This window comes from Anser cygnoides, chromosome 7 (genome assembly GCF_040182565.1).
Source record: "Anser cygnoides isolate HZ-2024a breed goose chromosome 7, Taihu_goose_T2T_genome, whole genome shotgun sequence".
Classification (NCBI taxonomy): domain Eukaryota; kingdom Metazoa; phylum Chordata; class Aves; order Anseriformes; family Anatidae; genus Anser; species Anser cygnoides.
In genome coordinates this window covers 13,004,163-13,023,519 of record NC_089879.1, presented here as the reverse complement: position 1 = coordinate 13,023,519, position 19,357 = coordinate 13,004,163, and the positions used below count along the sequence as shown (strand labels likewise).

General features: G+C 49.1%; 1 protein-coding gene across 3 annotated transcripts in view; it reads right to left on the bottom strand.

The window, feature by feature from the left end:
* SH3PXD2A (SH3 and PX domains 2A) overlaps window positions 1–19,357 on the bottom strand; it is a 253,306-nt gene that overhangs the window by 205,129 nt on the left and 28,820 nt on the right. For all 3 annotated transcript variants that reach the window (XM_013174500.3, XM_048060341.2, XM_048060342.2), the window contains exon 2: window positions 7,789–7,869. In XM_013174500.3, the coding sequence (XP_013029954.3) occupies window positions 7,789–7,869 (81 nt within the window). The remainder of the gene's footprint in view (window positions 1–7,788; window positions 7,870–19,357) is intronic.

Here is a 19,357-nt window from a genome sequence, read left to right as displayed (position 1 = left end):
CACCTGCAGCGCCCAGAGCACCTCGCTGGTTGTGCAGTCCCTCGGAAGGCCTCAGGTTGTCAGAGCACTGCACGTGAGGAGGTCACAAGGATGGAGGGAAAAACTCAGCTTCAGAGCAGCCTGCCACTTGATGCCATGCTCCTGCAAGGCCTTAGAAGTGAATTGGCATTTAATCTGGGGTGGATGAGGTAAAAGCTGCTCGATGGCACAACGAAATGTTTCAATACCCCTGATTCTACGCACAGGATAAAACCACCAGGGAAATAAGTACTTGTCAACTCTAGGGGACTAGCAGCATTTTATGGAGCAATGCCCACCTGCTGCAATGACCCCAAGCAGCAACCAGCAGTCACCAATGCCATGGTGGGATCCAGGATCCTGGGTTTGTGCAGCAAAGATTCCCAATGCTGCAGAGTACGGGTGATATCAGTGTCAGCTTTATGTCCTAACAGCACCCACGTGCACAAGTACAAGGGGAGGGTCCCCGCAGGCCAGGTCTCTTCCACAGCTGCAGGTTATTTGCCGTGTTCTTCGAACGTGGCCTCTGTTGTAGCTGGGCAGGCGCTTTGCCATTTCCCCATCATGGCCCTCATCTGTCTGACGTGTACTGTCTCTTTAGAAACAAATACTGGAAACTGAACAGATTGTTTTGCCAAGCAAACATTTAAATAATGATGGAAATAAGAATTATAAACAATTCCATTTATTCACTGAAGACAAAGATACTGCCCCAAGCCAGCTGGTATCCTACGGCACTGACTAAGCCCCAGAAGGAAAAAAATGGCATTTAAATAGCCTTTAATCATCTAAGACAATCATTCCCAGCTCAATAACCACATCAGCTACTAATTTTTTTTCCAAGGGAATTTCAATTCCCCTGTTACCGGCAGGCTTGCCGCCGGGCTGTGTTCCTGAGAGGAGTAGGCAGGGCTCTCTGCTGAGAGCTGAATCAGGCCCGGCTGCTCCGAGAGCTCCAGCAGAGCTGCCAAAAGGCAGGCAGCACGGCCAGCGCTCCCGACTGGTGGCTCACGGCTTCTCCTGGAAATCTGCTTTGCTGCATCACCTGCAGACCTCACCACCGCCGGCCTCTGCACGTGCTGTTTGGGACGGCAGACAAATGGCCCGTGTTTACTCGGGAGAAAGGACGTGCCATTTGTCCCCAGGGAGCCGGTGCTGACCTTTGGGAGCAGACATGTTGACAGAGCCACGCTCTGATTTCCTCTGAATTTTCCCAGGCTAGGTTCAGTTTCGATCCTGTTCTTAAGGAAGCTGTCGTCAAACCGACCCGTACATCCCGACTGCTGGAGTAACTACTTCCCTATGGCCTCAAGACTGCCAGGGACGGCCTTGAAGCCAAGCCCTGGGGCTGAACCCTGCGGGTCAGCTATGGTGCCAGGCGCCTGGTCCGGAGGAGGATTTCACAGCAGCTCTCAATGCCTGCAGCGGGGCCAAGATGCTGAGGCCCAGCATCCCACACCAGGAGAGTGGGAGCAGGAAAAATGCGATCCTTGAGACCAGAAAGACCATCCTGGCCAATGCCAGCATAGTCCAGAGTGGAGGGAGGCCCACGCCTTGACTGCAGAGCCCCGGTGCGTTCACAGCACAGCTCGACCCACCCCCCTACCATGCTGTTTCTCCCCACTCCTCCCCTGCTGACCCCACCTTCTCTTCCAGCTTCTCTGCGTGCTTCCATATGCACCCTCAGACGCACACACGTAGCCCGCAGGAACACTCCCCGAGCTCATCAGAGGCTGGGAATCTCTCAAACGCGAGCCTCCCACGCGGCGAGAGGGGCAAGCTGCATCACGCACGGGGCCTCGCCAGCAGCCCTCCTGCCCTTCCCCAGCACCCGGAGCTGCTCACGGGGTGGCACCTCTGGAAGGGATCGCCCTCGGGCACCACGAGGTGAGCCTGCTGCTCCGGGTGCCTGAGAAGCTCTGGTGGTGGCTGGGAGCCTTTTGCAAACTCGGGAACGTGCTTGTCCCATTGCATTCTTACCTACAGTCTTCGTCACTGATAAACTCAGCACATGCTTGAGCTTGTTGATCCGCCGCTCCTACAGAGCTAAAAGCAGGGACGTTATAACACAAAATACCACATGCCCTACAAAAACAGTCGGTACTGAGTTAGACCGTGCTGGGCCACCAGATTTAGTGACTGTGGGTCTCCACTTGGCCAAAGTAACTAATGCTGAGAATGTAAGCATTTTCACCAGGTTACATCAGACATCTGCCCCACAAGCACCCCGTGCCAATTCCCCCTTCGCTCTGCCCCAGGAAGCCGATACCCCGAGGCTGCCAGGTCGTCTCGAATCCCAGTAACCCTGTAAGACACCGAGTGCTCAGACACGTGGTGAAGTTACACTGGAAATGAGAGTGGATGTTACAATATTTGACACAGCTTGGGGTAACAGAAGAAGGGACGCCGGTACAGAAAAGCACGGTACAGAAGAAGGATCGATAGCAGCAGCAGTCAGACAAACACCAGTCTGAACAAGCGGAGTTACAGACCGCGAGGACTTTTTTATAGTACTGTTTTTGTTTAATGTGCTCTTCAGTGCTCAGTTACTTCATTACAGCACTATAAACAATCAGGATGGCCCTAGCAATAACAAATGAAGCTCTTGATGTTTTATCGTCAGACTGGAAACAACTTACATCTTTTTCCGCTCCCTAATAAAAGTCTTGATATTCTTTTTCTTTTTTTTAATGTTCTAATTGGCTGCTAGTGAGTTCCTCTTTCTGCACCACTTTGAAGAAAACCTGCTTAGATCAGCAGACCGCATCAGCCAGATAACTTTTTGCTAACTGATACACAAAGCAAATGCTTGAGCAGCGCCTTGTTTATTTGCCTTTTCAAAATTGTGACATTTCATATGTCTCCTTGTGGCCAAAACGTCTGTGTGGGTCATTGTGTGCAGAGACTGTGATCTGCCTACCTCACATTCCTGCCGCGGCTCTGGCGGGGACGTCGTTCGCCTCTCATACCATCAGAAACACAATGTGGGATTACTGCGTGCCACTAAAGGCAGCTGCTGTGCTTTGTCTTGGAGAAAGCTGCATTTTGCAATTGCAAGAAAGGCAATTCCCAGCTTCGCACACAGAGACCCACCATCCTCACGGGAAGGATGGAGAAGCTGGTATCTGAACACAGAGCTGGGCCCCTGTGCTGAGGCTCTTGTCCTGTCTACACTCTGATCCAGCCACCAAGTAACACCGACACAGAAGCAGACTAGAACATTTGGAGTCACTGGATAAAATGCCGAAGATGCACTGCTGGTGATTTCAGCTAAGACACCAGGCACTGAAGCAGGGCCACATCTGCCCTGCCCGCTTTGCTGGGGGAGAGGGTTTCTCAGCAGAGAGGGGCAGCACCCAGCTGGGGTCACAGCATCTATAAAACGCCCCAAGTGGCACTGAGCAACTGGCAGGGTGAGCTGGGCAAGGGGGAAAAGAGCCACCCTCCACACCCACACCAGTTGCAAACCCCATTGCTGCTTCCCATCCCAGCGTGGCCACTGGGAGGGTGAGCTGGCTGCATCCCCACCCTTCCTCACCTTATGCTTTAGGAAATTTCTGCATGTGCTCAACTGCAAATCCCCACCCTGCAAAACCACTTCCCAGCAGGAAAATCATGGGCCTTACATCTGTAGATGTCTCTTACTGCAGAGTGGAAATGCCAGGCATGATCCCTGCTATCCCAATAAAAGTGTCCTTTCTCAGCTCCCTCAGGGACAGCAGGAGCACTGTCTACCAGGACTACCAGCTCAGGACAGGATTCTGCTGCCACCACCAGCAAACCCACCAGTGATGGTGGGAAAACTCAGATGGCATCCAGGTAAAATGCCTGAAGGAGCCCCCAGCCTGCCACGAGGCTCAGGACTTGCTGCAGGCTGATGCTCACATCGCTCTCCCCGTGAAGGGCTCCCCTGTTCTGTACTGCAGGCAAGAGCCAAGGACCCAGGTGCAGGGTGCATCCAAAAGTGGCATTTCAAATATCACATTAAGAGGTGGCTCTGACCCCACACGGTGCTCAGGTGCAAACGCCTCTCTAGGGTGAAGGACAACAAATAATTGGACTTGACAAGCAATTTATCGTACTGCTTTCATCTATGCAGAGCTAATTCAATACTTACAGTCCTATTTACTGCAACACTGGCATCCACACGTAGTCTGCTGCCGTGATTTGACCCACATGCAGCAGCAGATGTGACTTGGTTGCGCAATTAAATCAAATCAGGGTGTTGTGGCACCATTTAAGCCCACATTTAGAGACCTCCAGACCTCACTGAAGCAGCACAGAGCTTGGATCGTTGCATTGGATCTGGTTTCTACTTACCACACCTTCACGGGGCAAACTCTAGCTTCAAAATCCCACAATGTGTCCAGATTCACCGCCCTATTACTTATCTCGAAAACCTCCTGACAAAATTCAAGCACATGCACTGCTGAGACAGCACGGCTAAACACTGCCAGGCTTTGAATCCTTGGGACAGAGCAGCCTCTAAGTGCCTTCAGTGCCTAACAGGATTTGCTAGGAAGTATTAAAAAAAATAAGAACAGCAACACCACAACAACATACAACAGTATGATACAAGGGCTCTTAAACCTCTGAGCCATTTGTCGCAGAGACAGCCATTCAGGGAAGGGCGGGCTCTTTTTTAAAGAAACCTGAAATTACAGTAGTGAAGTTAATTATTTGTATTCCTTTCTCTTTGCCCCTGGCAACCCCCCGGGCTTCCCCATGGGTCCTATCCAGTGTCACTGTCAACATCAGGCATCGCAGCCCTGATTAAGCCATTACAAGTCAGCCCTTGTTCCTCCACTTCACTCAAGAGCAAAGGAGGCACGTGCAGGCTTCGGAAGCCCTGAAACACGGCTCTGTCGTGAGCACACTGGGATGAGGGGAGCTGCAGCCTCCGGCTGTTTTAGATACGAGTGGTGCTTGTGAACCGGCTGAGCATTACTCACTGGGTCTTTGCCATGGGTTTTGTGCTGGAAGGGCCTCGTCAGAAGAGTGACACTACCAACGTAGATTGGTTATGCTAAGGCAACGTTGCCGTGCCTGGTAGCAGGTTGCAAAAACCAGGTCCAGCCAGTCCCACAGTGCTAGGTCACAAGCTCAGGCTTCCATCAAAAATCTAGAAATCACAGGTCTGCCCCTTACCTGGAGCAAAGGGAGGGGGATCTGAGGAGACTGCCTTCATCATCAACAAGCTGGTGGCACCTCCAGCACCAATGACGTGGTCTATGGCCAAGAGCCAGGTTCAGCCCCTCAAGAGTTTGGGGAATGGGGCCTGGTACTTTCATTGCTGGTCTCCAATTTTCATCATGAAAAGCTCTGATCCGGGTTTTCCATTGCAAAAATCCCTCTCCTATTCAGGGTACCTTAATACAACTGGGAACTGCTGTTTGCAAGGCAAGATGTGGCCCAGCACAGATCCCCACTACAAGCCAGTCGCAGTTCAGACAGCAAACGTGGGGAATCCTCCACTGCTACACCCTGACACTGCTGCTCTGCAACACCAGGGGGACTTTAACACTTGGGCAATTTTAACTTTAACAACGTGGGCAATTGCAAGCGGCTGCAGCAGGGGCTGCCCAGCTCCTACCTGAGGCTTTCGGTGCTTCCCCCCATGCTGTGGTAAAGCAGCATCTGCCACTGAGCAAGAATCACTGCACATCAAGCCAGGGGTTCCTCAAAATGCAAGGGTTTCCCAACATGCCCTGATCTGTCATTTATTCCTCTAACTCCCACTGCAGACTTGCAAATTAGAATCATGAATACGAGTTGCAATTCAAGATCCACAGCCCTTTTTTTCCCTGCCTCACCCACAAGATGCTCTGGCAGCATCAGGAGCCCAGAAAAATTTAATAACAAGAAAAAGAAAAAAGAATCATCATTTCTGGGAGTTTCAAAGCACTTTATGGCAGCATGAGCACAAAGGCCCTTGTCCCCATATTACAGCTAGGAAACCGAGGCACAGATAGGCACGGCGACATGCTTACAGAGACACGACAAGAGCTGGAAACCCCAGGTGAGGGCCTTGGGAACTCGCAGTGCCTCACAGCACGAGCTAAAGAGGCTGTTGCAGAGGGCTGGCGCTGCTCAGGCTGTGGTGGCCCCGACAGGGATCCCTGGGAGAGAAAAGGGTTAAGGGAGGGAATTTTGCTACTTTCTTGTCGTATTTTCTCGTGGGGGGAGAAGCGTTGTGCAAGCGGGAGTTTTCCACTGGCGCTAGGCCCCCTTGCACTTATCAATGGGACCTTTCAGGGCTCACTCCCTGATTGAGACATCATTTCCTGTCCAACACACTAACCCCATTGATAACTCCACGCCTGATGGGAACTTTTCAAACCTACCAGGAAAGGCCAGGAGACCCAGAAGAGCATACGCATGAAAACAGAACTGGGGCGAAAAGAAAAAGAAGAGAGAAAGAAACAGTTCGGGGCACAAGCCACGCTGACAACAAATGTTTGTGATTACAGAGCGGAGCATCTTTAGGAAGCACATCAGAGACGGAGAAGCCATTGCACATATCATTCGTAGCAGTGGGACTGACGGGCCTGGTGCTTCAGGCTAGAAAGAAGTAGAAAGGGGCTTAAGAACATCCCTTTTTTGTCTTCCAGTCACACAGCAATCGTGGACGTCAAGACTGGCTATAAAAATTGTCCAGTCTTCCAGTGCAAAAGCCAGAAGAATGTAACCAGTATGGCTTTCAAAACTGGCTGGAGTCTTCAGATGTCCAAGCAGTGTGAAAAGGGGGAGCAATGATGAAACTCTCACTCTTTAAGGTATCTCCGACCAGGCACTCAAGGGAGGAACCATTTCTCTTCTAAGTTATCCCAGCAAATTGGCTCGCTGTTATTTCCCAGGCCACAGCCCAGCCAGCTGTGCATGTCCTTAACGCTGGCTGTGAGGACTCATTTGATATTCTGAACACAGCCCAGTTCCAACCACAAGCTGCAGCCCCAAATCAGCATTTTCCCCAAAGTTCAGGAGTCTGTTAATCCTCAGTTTTTGCTTTCAGTTGTTCCCAAGCAGAGGTTTTATAACCCCAGGCAATTATAGTCCTGCTGCCTGGAAAGGTACACACAATGGATCTGGATTATGGCTAAAGAGTACAGCAGCCAGAAAGCTCTCCCAAGTTGTACAGGTGCTTGGCAGCAGCACTAGAAACAAAGCAACTGATGCCCACACTGAAACTTTGTAATTTAGACTTTCTAGTTTCCTGGCTTCAGACTTTACCCAGCATCAATCCAGCAAGAAAGCTTTCGATGAAACCTAAATACAAAGGCATGGGATAAAGCAACAGAGCCACAGTGGGTATTTAAAACAAATCAGCAGGAACCAGGACGCTGGCTGGCTGGGGAGGTGGTTAGAAGGAGGGACAGAAGGTTTCCGCTGCCATCGCCACTACTAAATTGCTGTGGGAGCGTGCAAAAGCTCTGTTCTTTACAGCAATTTAGGGAAGTAGTTTCTGGGGGCCCAAGATGTAGCTCCCTCTCAAAGTGCATCTCAAGTATTTAAAATTAGATTCCCTCTTCAATAGGAACCATTCATGAAAATGTCAGCTTCAAATGTCTTTACAGTGCAAGTTACTCATTGTGAGCATACCACCCACTTCTCTTATACCCTACAAGGACAGAGTCTGAAAAGTTTCAGGATCGTGACATGTAACAGACCAAACAAGCACAAAGCCTTATTTAAACGTAGATCATCCCAGCTGCACACATGACTGGGAGTATGAGCAGAAATAACGTTTTGTGTAAGAAAAGACAGACTTACCTGCAGATCAAAGAACTTGCTGTATCTCCGGTAGATGATCTGGGAAGTCAGGTCGGACCATGTTACGTTGATTATATAGACCTGGTCAGGGAGAAGAAAGCACAGGTCAAAACAGGCTCTGAAGCACAGGGTATGTCCAAAGGCTGGACAGGCAGAACAGGTAAATTCGGCATTTCTCTGGCTCCTCCTGCTCACAATGAAGAATATCATCCAAGGTGCAGGACTAGCTGAAATTAAAAGTGTTGCCCTGTCGCAGCTTGCAGCAGAGGTCTCAGGAAAGCTAACGGTGGTTTCCCACCCCTCCTCATCACCAGCTCCTATGGATTTTGCTCCCCCTGGGATTAAAGCTTTGTGATGGCACTTTTTCTGGTGTCTGGTTGCACACCCTGCCCTCTGCCTGTCTGGAGGAGCCCAGGATCTGCTGCATGTGCAGCCACAAGAGCTCGTCCTGTCCTTAGGCAACACCCTAAGGGGCTACTGGTCTCCTGCACCATGCTCCAGGTTTTCCTTCTATATGGAGATGCAACCTTGGCCCTTTCAAGCAACACACGGCTCTCGTTTAACAAGGACATTCAAAGGGAACTCAGCTCTGGGGGCTGTGGAATTGCAGCTCTGTAAAACACTGGTTTTACACAGGTTTGTAACACACACCTGTACATGCACTACAACAGCTCAGCCCAGCACCTCTGGTACCTATCAGACTGATTCAAAGGTGATGTGAAGTAGGTGAGGGCGAGACGGTTTTCTAACATTTGTGGAAACAACAACACAAGCCCAGAACAAGCCCAAGGTTTCCCTTGCCCAGCCCTATTACACATCCTGAACAATCACCTTACAGAAACACTGTTTTGCCAGAAGACATGATGAAAAATGAGTCACAAGTGCACGCACATACACACACACATTGCACACAAATATTTCCTTTTGACCCTAGTGCCTCCAAAACATTTTTAAAAAGGGGAAAAAAAACAAGCCAAGTTCTGGTCTCAGATACACCGGCCTTCAAGCCCAATGCTGGTCCTGCCGCCTTGTTGACAGATACATGAGACACAACAAGACCTGAGCCAACACAGGTCACTAAAGGTGACCACACGACTCCAACATAATGGAAATCACAGTTAGGGCAGCTCCTGAGTCTTTAAAGCACTTTCCAGGTTTCGCATATGGAGCGAGATAAGGATCTGGCAGAGGAAACAGGAAAGCATCCCTCCTCCCTCAGCCCCTGCCTGCAGCAGGAGCTCTGCCCTTTGCCTGCAGGGATGAGGCACGGACAAGCATCACCCTCTTCTCCAGGACACCAGCCCATCTGCCAAGGCGCAGATGCTGGGTTATTGCTTTTAAAGATAAGAGGTATTGCATGAAAAGCCCCAGAGGGGTGTTGAAGACGAGGCTGAAAAACACTTTTCCGAAGACCACTAAGGGGTTTTTCCCCCCTTCTTTCCTGGTAAGGGCGAGGTGTCATCCGATGCCCTGGAAGCACAGAGGTCCTGCAGCCTCACTTCCCTCTCTGCTTGTTACAACCATGTTCAGTCCCCAAGGCCATGTGCTCCCTGTCTCCCACAGCCCACTTCCATGGTATTTGAGAGCTGAACGCGCTGTTAAGATCTGGGGCTTTTTACAGAGCACTGATGGTAAGGAGCCTGAATCTGACTGAATTGTTGTATCCGACCCATCTGCTGCTCCCAAGAGAGCACAGCTCTCAGAAAATCCAGGCTATTCACCCGTTCTGCTTCACATTTCTCCTGGAAAACCAAGCCGAGTGACCTTGCTCCCACAGTACCCACAGACACAACGGTGACAACTGCGCGGTTTCACGAGGGGCAATAAGACCGAGTGGCACGAGCATTTCATGCCCCCTTTAAACATCTTACCCGCACAGGCAACCCGCAGGGGTCAGGCCCTGGGACGGAAGCTGTTGTTGCCAATTTTCAGACCAGCCGCACTGCCCTGCAGAATATTTTTCCATGTGTTTGTTGTGAAAAAAAAAAAAAAGTTTGTAGCTTCACTCTGGGCTAATTCACAACACAAATATTTCTGCTCCTTCGCTATCCAACAGCTACTCTCAGATGGAAAACCCATTCGATTAAAAACAGATCATGACAGATGGGAGCTGACTGGGATCCAAAAGCAACTTCAGATACTGTAATTCTGGCCCTGGGTTCTCACAAAGGGGATGAGACAGGGATAGGAGGAACACATTACACATCTAAACGATGTTTATAATTTTTTAATTACGCGTCCTTTCTCCAGAACTTTGCAAGAAAAATACGCCACAGCCATCCAAGCTTTTTGAGTTTCACAGCACTTCGAGCTTCCCCACACTACTCTTCAGGAACCCCCCCCAAAAAAATGAGTCCCCAAAATTTGTTAATAGACTGCAAGCCTGCTCAACTCTGATCCAGTCTGGACAGAAGCGAATCCTGCTGCAAGAGGTCAGCGTCGCTCCGGGTGCAGTAAGTGGCACAACACTTCCATCACGCGAGAGGGCTGAAGGCCCATGTGCAAGGGGATTTCGGGGCCAGCCAAGGCAGCAGACAAGGTTGGATGCCTTCGGTGCAGGAACAGGCAGACGTGGTGCCACCTCTGATATCCAGGCTCTGCAGGAAGGAAACTGCCACTGCCTTCAGCCAAGCCAGGATTTTGCTGCACGTTTAAAACGAAAATTAAATCTCTTTGAGCTTTAGGTCTCTTCACACTCAGCAAAAGATGAACTGGGTAGTGTACAGATGCGTTGACTTCTCTTTCATCAGAGCAGCAGCAAGAAAAGCCTTTAATGGTAACGCGGAGCTCTGTTAAGCTAAAAATGCATGGGCTCAAAATCTGCGACAGGACACAGATGCAAATATCTGAAATGGCGATTGATTTTCTTCCTTATTTGCATAAATCAAATTGCTTCTGGAAAGCCATTTGAAATAACTGCTTGGACTCAGAAAAGATCATTAAAATGCCAGATTTTAAAAGCAAGGTCCAAAGGTTTCAAAAGCCTTAGATATCATATTCCCCTCCTTCAGAGATCAGAGTTTGATGGTTATTCGCTTCTGCTGCCTTACCCAGACCCATAACCTTTTCACGAGCAGCAAACATTACATCAGCTTACCTCATCATATTTTTTTGCTCAGATCTTAAAATGGGTCGCTGTGAAAGTGATTAACGGTATCCCGGGGGAGAAGGAGGAAAGCAGTCCCGTGGGAGCCCGAGGTCACGCAAATGCGCGGGACGAGGAGGCAGAGGAAATATCAGATAAATACAGAGAGCCGGCCCACGCTCGAATGCCCAGTGTCACCCTTGCTGCTGCCTGCAGAGCCAAGAGAGGGCTTTCTGTGGCATTTGGTGGCTCCCCAAAACAGAGCCACCCGAGCCACTGTTTTGGCACGTATCCCAGCCACAGGGCAGAGAGCTGCAGAAGGGCCCGGAGGTGAGATCTCCCTGATGGGAGGCGCGAAGCAGAGACCTTCCCCAGTGCTGTCGGGTGTAATCCTGGTCCTCGGCACTTTGCTCCTACCTACGGGAGAGCCAAGAGCAAGCTCTTCCAAGGAAGTACGGTGCACCGAGCTACGCTTTAATCAGGGTTGTAAATTGTGAATTACTACAATAAATAATTACTTAAGTTAAAAAGATCTGCTTTACACATTTATGACCTTCAAGGGGTCAAAACAGAGCCAATATTCAAATGTTTTGCCCCCAAAATCCTTTAAAAAAGTCCTTAACAATAAATAACTGAAGTACAAGTAGCAAACAACTCACTACGCAGTCACTGGACAGCCCAGCTACGAAGAAATTCTAATTTTCATTTCACGCATCCAAGTCTTTTTTCAGTCTATGTATTTTAAAATAAATCCTTCCTCAAGGAAGCAAGCAGCAGGCCTGTACAAACCGGAGAATATTAATCAGGAACTGTGCTTGATAAGCAGCTCTTAATATTCATGCTGCATGAAAGAAGGTGCAGGATGTCAAGGGGATTTTATCAGCTGCTAATTATTGTTTAATTCTAGCTCTGGGAAACTTCCATTTGATCCACCACAGAGCAGAAAATTTATTGCCATCTGAAGTTATAGCTCTCCCTTTACTGCCTACACAAAGCAATGAGAAGAGAGGACTTCCTACTACAAAAAAACATTAATTCAACTGTCATTGGGCATGACTTTATCACTGAATGTCTCGTTTTCAATGGAAAATAACCAGTCCCAGCTGGCACAAACCCCAGAGGTACGGAATTCAGGTTGCTCTCACGTGACTGGTTTTTCAATTGGCTTTTTAGAGGACAATGTTTTGTTTTCTACAGCTGATCTGGAGTGGAAGATAAAGCCTGAAACGAGCAGTATGATGAGGCCTAGATGAAAATCTCTACAAATACACAAGCTAGTGGCAAAGACAAGATTCCAGAGCAGAGACTAGAAACATGCCTATACCCATAACAGAGGGCACTGTTAATCTTTAATAAGTAATTACAGTAAATACTAGCTTTTAAGAAAGTTTTATGAATGCAAAAAACAATATGGTGCAATTTGTATGCAGATATCACCATGATAGCGCCTTTTATCCTGGAGAACATCAGCACCTTCAAAAGCCTTGTATTAAAGCACTGGATGTTTGTCTTCCAGTGAGTCATGACCAAGCTGGAAGAGATACTCCTTTTCCCCCGTATTCAGATGTTGTTGCTGTCTGTGAGCTGGAAATTTCCCACCGGCAGAGCTCAGCTGGCGGAGCACAGCATGTCAACACTCCCCGGTCCGCTTCAGCTCCAAGCGAGCTTTCCGTACCCACGAGGCTGAAGGAGCAAGGCTACTCGCCCCTCAGAGCATCGCGGCTGATTTTAGGAATCTTCCGTCACCTCACAGGACGCAGGCACCAGGGCTTCCCCACATGGACGCTCAGGGTGGCGGTCCCCAGTTCCTGCCCTATACAAAAGCCAGTTTGGCAGCAGGGACAGCAAAAAGCCCAGGGCTGTGCACACAGATCACAGCAGCCTCCCGCACAAGCCACCTCGGCCTGGGCCGCATTCAGGCCTTTGGAAAGTTCACATTTGACTCTGGAGGCAGCGAGCACAGCTCAGGCTCCTTGCCCAGCCCCGCCAGTATCTGAGAGGCCCTGAAAAGCCCCGCAAGACCTGGGCAATTCCCACAGAGATGAAGTCACCCACAGCGAGCCCACTACCGTGGCCGTGCCGCGATGTCACCTTTCAGCACAACGTCCTCCGGGGGACCACAACTCAGCCAGGCCAGGGCCGAGGAAGGGCTATTTTCAAACCCAGTCCAGTGCTGTTCTCAGCCCTGGGAATTTGAAGAGTGAGCTGAGAAACAGAGACACAGGACTCAGCAGAAACACAAAACGCAGGCAGCTCCGAAGGGGAAGGCCTGTCACGGGCTGGCTGTGCCGGTGGCAAGGCGCTGTGCAGCACGGGGGCCGGCGCAGGTGCAGGGCGTCTGGCTGCCTCACGAAGCAGATGTGGTTTCACAGCCATCCCTCTGCAGGGCTCGCGTTTCCATTACCGACACGGGAAGTGTAACTGAGAACAAGCCAAAAATCGACCCACGGGTCTAGCGGACAAGTGTTGCACGTACCTAAGTTTTGGAAGCAAAGCAGAGCTGCAGGGTGCTTGGAAGGAAGGGATTAGACAGCCCTGGCCATCACCAGGCCTTGTCTGCGGGCAGCCACCACACAGGAAATTTAACCAGGATACAGCAATTGCAGTTTGAATCACAATTTGCGAGCTAATTTACAGTCTAATTAAACATATGGAGAGAAAGAAAAAAAAAAAGAAGGGGGATAGGAGCATTTTCCTTCATCCGCTATCTCCTCCTGAGGGTCTTGCTTCAGCTGTGAAAGGCAACAACAGGATTAATGCTGCTTGCCTTTCTAGCCATAACACATCAAATCTATCCCATGTACAAGGAAAATAAACTCACTGCTAGCTCTGAACCCAGCCACACACCGAGAATCAAGCTGGCTCCTTTCTAGTTCAGAAAACGCCACCACTGCTGCGTTCACATACATGGGCACAGACCTTCCTCCTGGCAGAGATTTAACCAGGATGAAATCCTGTTTTCTTTCCCAAATCCTTCTACCTAAACACAAACGAGAACAGCAAACAACTGCCTCAAGCCAGCCAGCAGACAACCCTGGGAAGGCAGGAAGAGGAGCTCATTTCAGTACAGAGGCACCTGGCTACAGGTTGTTTTTGTTTTATTTTGTTGTTGTTGTTTTTTGTTTTCCTAGCTTCATGTGTATGTACCAGAAGAGTAACAGGGTTGTGTCTGAAGGACAAACCCAGCTCACTGTGTACACACAGGCAGAGCAATACACTACTTAGTAGCTTCCATATTTTTCTCACTAATGGATGAGTTTTCAAAGTCCACGGTTCAAACTTCTCTTTAGTCTCATCTTTACATTTCAGGTGTCAACTTGTTTTTTTTTTGTTGGTTTTTTTTTTTTTTTTTTAGCTTTTGCCAGTTTGGATTCTTAAGCACCGACTTCCCCAGGCCTCCACAGCATCTTCCTGCTAACAAGATGCTAAACAAGCCCCCACAATCAGAGCCCTAAGCCAAAGGGGTAAAACTCTCCATTGTATTTCTTTGCTTGGTCATTTGCACAGCCACGAGAGGCATGCGAAGGTAAAACGTGGAACTGGTGCCCACAACCAGCGACAACAACCTGGCCAGGGAGCTGCAGAACTGGAACTCCTCGGAGCTCTGCGGCTCCCTTACGAGCCACTTCTGAGCCTCCTGCCGGGCTTGTCCAATTGCTCCATTTAACTTCATCCTCAGGTGTGTTACAGCAGAATATGATGTGCCTACTTCTCGCTGGCATGCAGTATCTGTGTTGCTTTAGCAGGGCTTTGTCTTTCAACTGATAGCCTGGGTTGCGTAAGACTAGTCAAGGCTCCTGTCTTTTCTATAATACATCCAGTAACTGGAGCTTATGGAAGGGGAGTAAGAAATAGGACTAGTAAGACCCATTTCTTCCCTGGTTATCGCCTCCCAGCTTCAGGAAGCAGAACAGCAGCTTCTCTGCAAGGAAACGGCAGACAAGGGAAGAGGAAAACACCCACCCATTAGACCTACACACTTGGATGAGGGAGACAGAGCATCTGTGCAGACTCATTTCTGCCTCCAACCCATTTCTGTCCACCTTCATTTACTTTCCATGTGCGGTGGAGCTATTTGTGAAGCAAAGTAACTGCAGAACTGAGCTTCTGACATTTAAAAGTTGATAGACCATCAGAAAACACAATACTTAAACCTACAGAATAGTGGAGTGACAACCATAAAATGGAAATAAGAGCACTCAGGCTCTCTGAGAAACCTGGGTCCCTTTTGGCCTTCTCAAATACCCTACCCGGGTCTGAAAGAGGCTCTCTAAGGCAAGCAAACAAAAATATATCCAACTGCATTTGAAGGTAAAAAGTTTTCATTACATCTCAGATCTGGATCCCAGAAGAATTATAAACTAATTTAACTCAGTGCTTGTGTCTTTCTTCCCAGCAGGTGATCCCTGCTTCATGAGGACCCCAAAACATGACAGTTATCTGGTAAAAGATGAGAAACTCCTTTTAAAAAAAAAGGAAAGATTTGGGAAAAGCAACAATCAGACAAAATGGACACTCTTCTATTTGGATTTCAAGTCCTTGAAGTAAATTTAACCGAAAGATTTTCCATTCATCTCACTAAATTGGTTTGAGAAACTGATTGGTAGTTGAACTTGTTCTGAAAAGAAACACAGACTAACCCACTGGAGCCAAAACGATTGTCATCGAGTTTCCTGGGGCCAGGGACACAGGAATAGCTTGGGCAAATGAGAACTAACAAGAACCTGCTTGCTATGGAGGTAAATGCATCAAAACCAAGATGACACATACAGAGAACATACAGTCTGGAAATCACCGTTTCCCAGATCTAACCCATCTTTGCATGGAGTTATCCCCATGGGAAACCTCTCCAGACACCTTTCCATCTGCTTTGAAGAAGGAGGGCCCATTTGCCTTGTCCCAGCAGAACCGTACCGAAGCTTATTCTCAACTCTGGAGCAGTGCTAGAGCACCCACAGCTCGTGGCTGCCCAACGACAGAGCACCCCTTGACATTGCTGGCCCTGTTTCACGTACCAGCACAGAGCAGGCTCGCACAGTGTAAGTACACAACCTTAATTAGTCAAATCACAAAAACTCCCTGCAGTCAGCCTTGTAATTGGAAAGAGGCTTTCCTAAAACCCAACCTTCCTTTTGGCTTCCCGCATCAGGGATTCCTGCGCTGCACCAACACTTGCATGTAGTTTATATTAGCATGCAAATCTTCCGGCTTTGATTTGTAACCTTACATATGACCCCCAGATGTAGTGCTGGAAAAGCAAAGCAAGGGCCTGGGAAAGGGAGCAAAACTGCCCCAGGCCCTTCCAGAACAATGACAAAGCTCTGGGACATTCTTAGTCCAAATAATGGAAATTCTCCTGGGATTTTGCCATAGAATACTGGGATTTTTTTTTTCCTTCTCATTTTGAGTAGAGGGAAACAAGTTCATGTAAACCAAGAGACCCTTGGACTCAAAAAGCCAGACCTGAGGGGCACAGAACTTGAAGTGTGACCTACTATCCATGAAAAAACTACTCTGAAAACCTCTTCTAATTTCCATAGTTTGCACAACTACAGCTTTCGTGCATGACTGGAGGATAAAACTTGAGGTCAAATCACGTGGACCAACCAGCAGAGCATCACTAAGCAGTCAGCCCCATGCACTGACAGAAGAGTATTTGCATTTTATTTGCAAAATGCTAAAAGAGTGAAAAATGGACTTATCCTCACATTGTAAACAGCATCCAACGAGCGTGCAATGCATGCAGATCTCTGATTATACTGTCTGCATACCATACGTGTGCAGCACTGAATGCACTTCTCTGCAGGACACTACTGACAACGTGCAACAAAATCTAAAAGAAGGGAATAAAACTCCACAAGCGCAGAAAAATACAGTGCTGAAGTCACTGGGAAGATTTTCTTTTGTTGCAGCGCCCTTTGATTTCAGGCTTAGGTGAAATCCAAGCTTCTTGTGGAGAGAACTGCGAAAGAACATGGTTTTGTGTCCTAGTTTTGCAACCACCACCTGAATTTCACTCTGAAATACTACAGAAAAGGCAAAGGTTGAGAGCCATCCTTATTTTCCCCCATACTTTTGGCCAAGCCAGGAAAACTGATGCAAGAGTCCTGTGTAGGACAGATTCCCAACAGTGAGGGCACGGCACCAAATTAACCACAAAATTACCTTCTTCCTGTGGAACTCGAGGGTTGTCAGGAAGACGCTGCCAAATCCTCACACCCTCAGCCCTTCTGCCGTTTTGCTAAGTTGAACCATTGTCTCTGCCCTTTCCTTTCCCCCTCCTCTTCTCACAACCATCCTCGTTTTCCCTCCTTTTCCCACGCTTGGCTTCCTGCCTTCTGCCTCTCCCGCCCCAGACGGGCAGGACTATCGCAGACAGCCCCAGCACATCCCACTCCAAGCCTGCAGTTTGCAGCTGGGCCACACACGCGCAGACGCACCCAGCCTTCCCCACAGGTTTTCCAGGTGGTGCTGATTCACCACTCCAGGCTGTGGGGTCCGTGGGGGTGTAAACTTTGCACAGCAGGTCAGGGATGCAGAGGATGCGTGAAGGCTTCCAGGCATCACCGCTCCACGGGGCACAACCCCTTGGAAACCTGCAGATATAGGAACCCTATGGCAGGAAAATACGTTTCACGGAGGGGCACTGGGATACCTGCTTGACAGGACAGTCACGCTGCCTAACTCCGTGTTCCCAGACGAAGGATTCAGTAGATTTGTCTGCCCCTGGGCTGGGATTTGCCCCTCGCTCTGCTTCCCTCCTGCTCTGAGGCACGCTGCCGGTTGGTGACACGCTCTCTGTCAGGGGTGATGGTGACAGCAACCACACAAATTCCTTCTCGTTTACCTATCACAACCCGGCCACAAGCCGCACATACCCTGGGAGTTACTCATTTTTGGAAGGAGAGTGTGTGGCTGCAAGTCAGCATGTGTCACCTTAGAAATAAGCCTTTTAGAGCCATGCCTATATTACATGTTCTACTAAAACCGGTAATAAAATGTGAATCAGCAAACTGACTGCACACGTTTACATTTCTGTCGAATTCAGGGTTTACAGTGCCTTGGAACAATAAATAAACCTCTTCTTTCAATTCCCAAACATGAATATTCTCCCACTCTTAGCCACTTAAAGGGAATTATTAATGCTCCTCAGAGAGAAACTATTAAATCTGCTTAAGTGACCACCCAAAGCCTAGCAAAATTATTGTCTGTAACAGCAGGCTTTCACGAACCAATACAGCTGCACTCGACACACACAGCATCTGGAGACGGCAGGAATTTGCTAGGCAGGATTTGGGGAAAAAAAAAGTATGCATCCCAAATTCAGGTTCTCAGACTGGTCGGAGGCACTCGTCTCAGATCTTTCACTACGTAAATGGTTAAGAAGGATCCTAGGCCAGGAAGATGATGCCCAAATGGGAGCTGAGCCGTGTCTCCCCGGGGCTGCAGCACTGGCAGCCGGCTAGGCCCCACTGATGCTCAGAAGCCCCCCATCTTTGTGGGGCATGGTACCCCAGCACAGCACCACTCAGATGTGGCCGCTGTGCCCAGTGGGACCCCAGGACCCAGCCCACCACACACCTCAGCCACGGCCACGGGGTCCAACCGCTGCTGGTGTAACGCTCCCCAGCGGCAGAGGCCTTTTCAAAACGAGGATTCGGCTCCAATCCGCATTTGGAGGATTCAGAGTTTTTAACATGGGTCCCCAGAGCGATTTTAAATTCCGATTTATGAAGTGCTAACACAGGAAGGAGCCGGAGACACCACTGTAATTTACCACGAAGCAGATATGCAAAGATAATAATAAGAAACAGCGTCCTGACGGCAGGCCAGGCCTGACTGCCAGCGTGCCAACGGCCTGCTCAGGCACAGCACGGACCAAAGCCAGCGCCTGCATTTTGTGGCCTTGGACAGGCTGTAACCTGTGCTCCTGGAGGCTGGGAAGAAGATAGACATTTTTTCTTTTTTTTTTTTTTTAAAAAAAAAAAAAAGTAGATGCTTCCACTTCAGTTTGGCTGGGCTGCCAGCTTCAGAGCAGCTCCTGAATTTGCAGCAGCTGCTTTGCCAGCACATCGATGGGACTGGGGTTCCCAACAAAGGGCACACGACAGTTCAGCCACCCCGCAGGTGTCCTGACACACAAGCAAGCAACACTTTTTGTCCCACCCCATGGCAGCAAATGGGTTCCTGCATCCCTGAAGTGAGTTGCAGCACAAAGGCAGCGCCTGCCAAGCACTTCATTAACAATGATACGATCTGAAAATCCTTTCCCCAAGCCTGTGCTCTTACAGAGGAGATTTGAAGCAGAGATCTACCTAAAAGATAGATACACTCAACAACCTCTTAACCCATTTCAGGCTTCAGACTTTGCTTCTGCTCCTAGGCACCAACCCCTGTTGCCCTAAACGTCCCCAGCAGGTACCAGGAGCAACGCAGACACAACAGGGCAGCACACAACTTCCATTTTACGGAACACATCCTTGA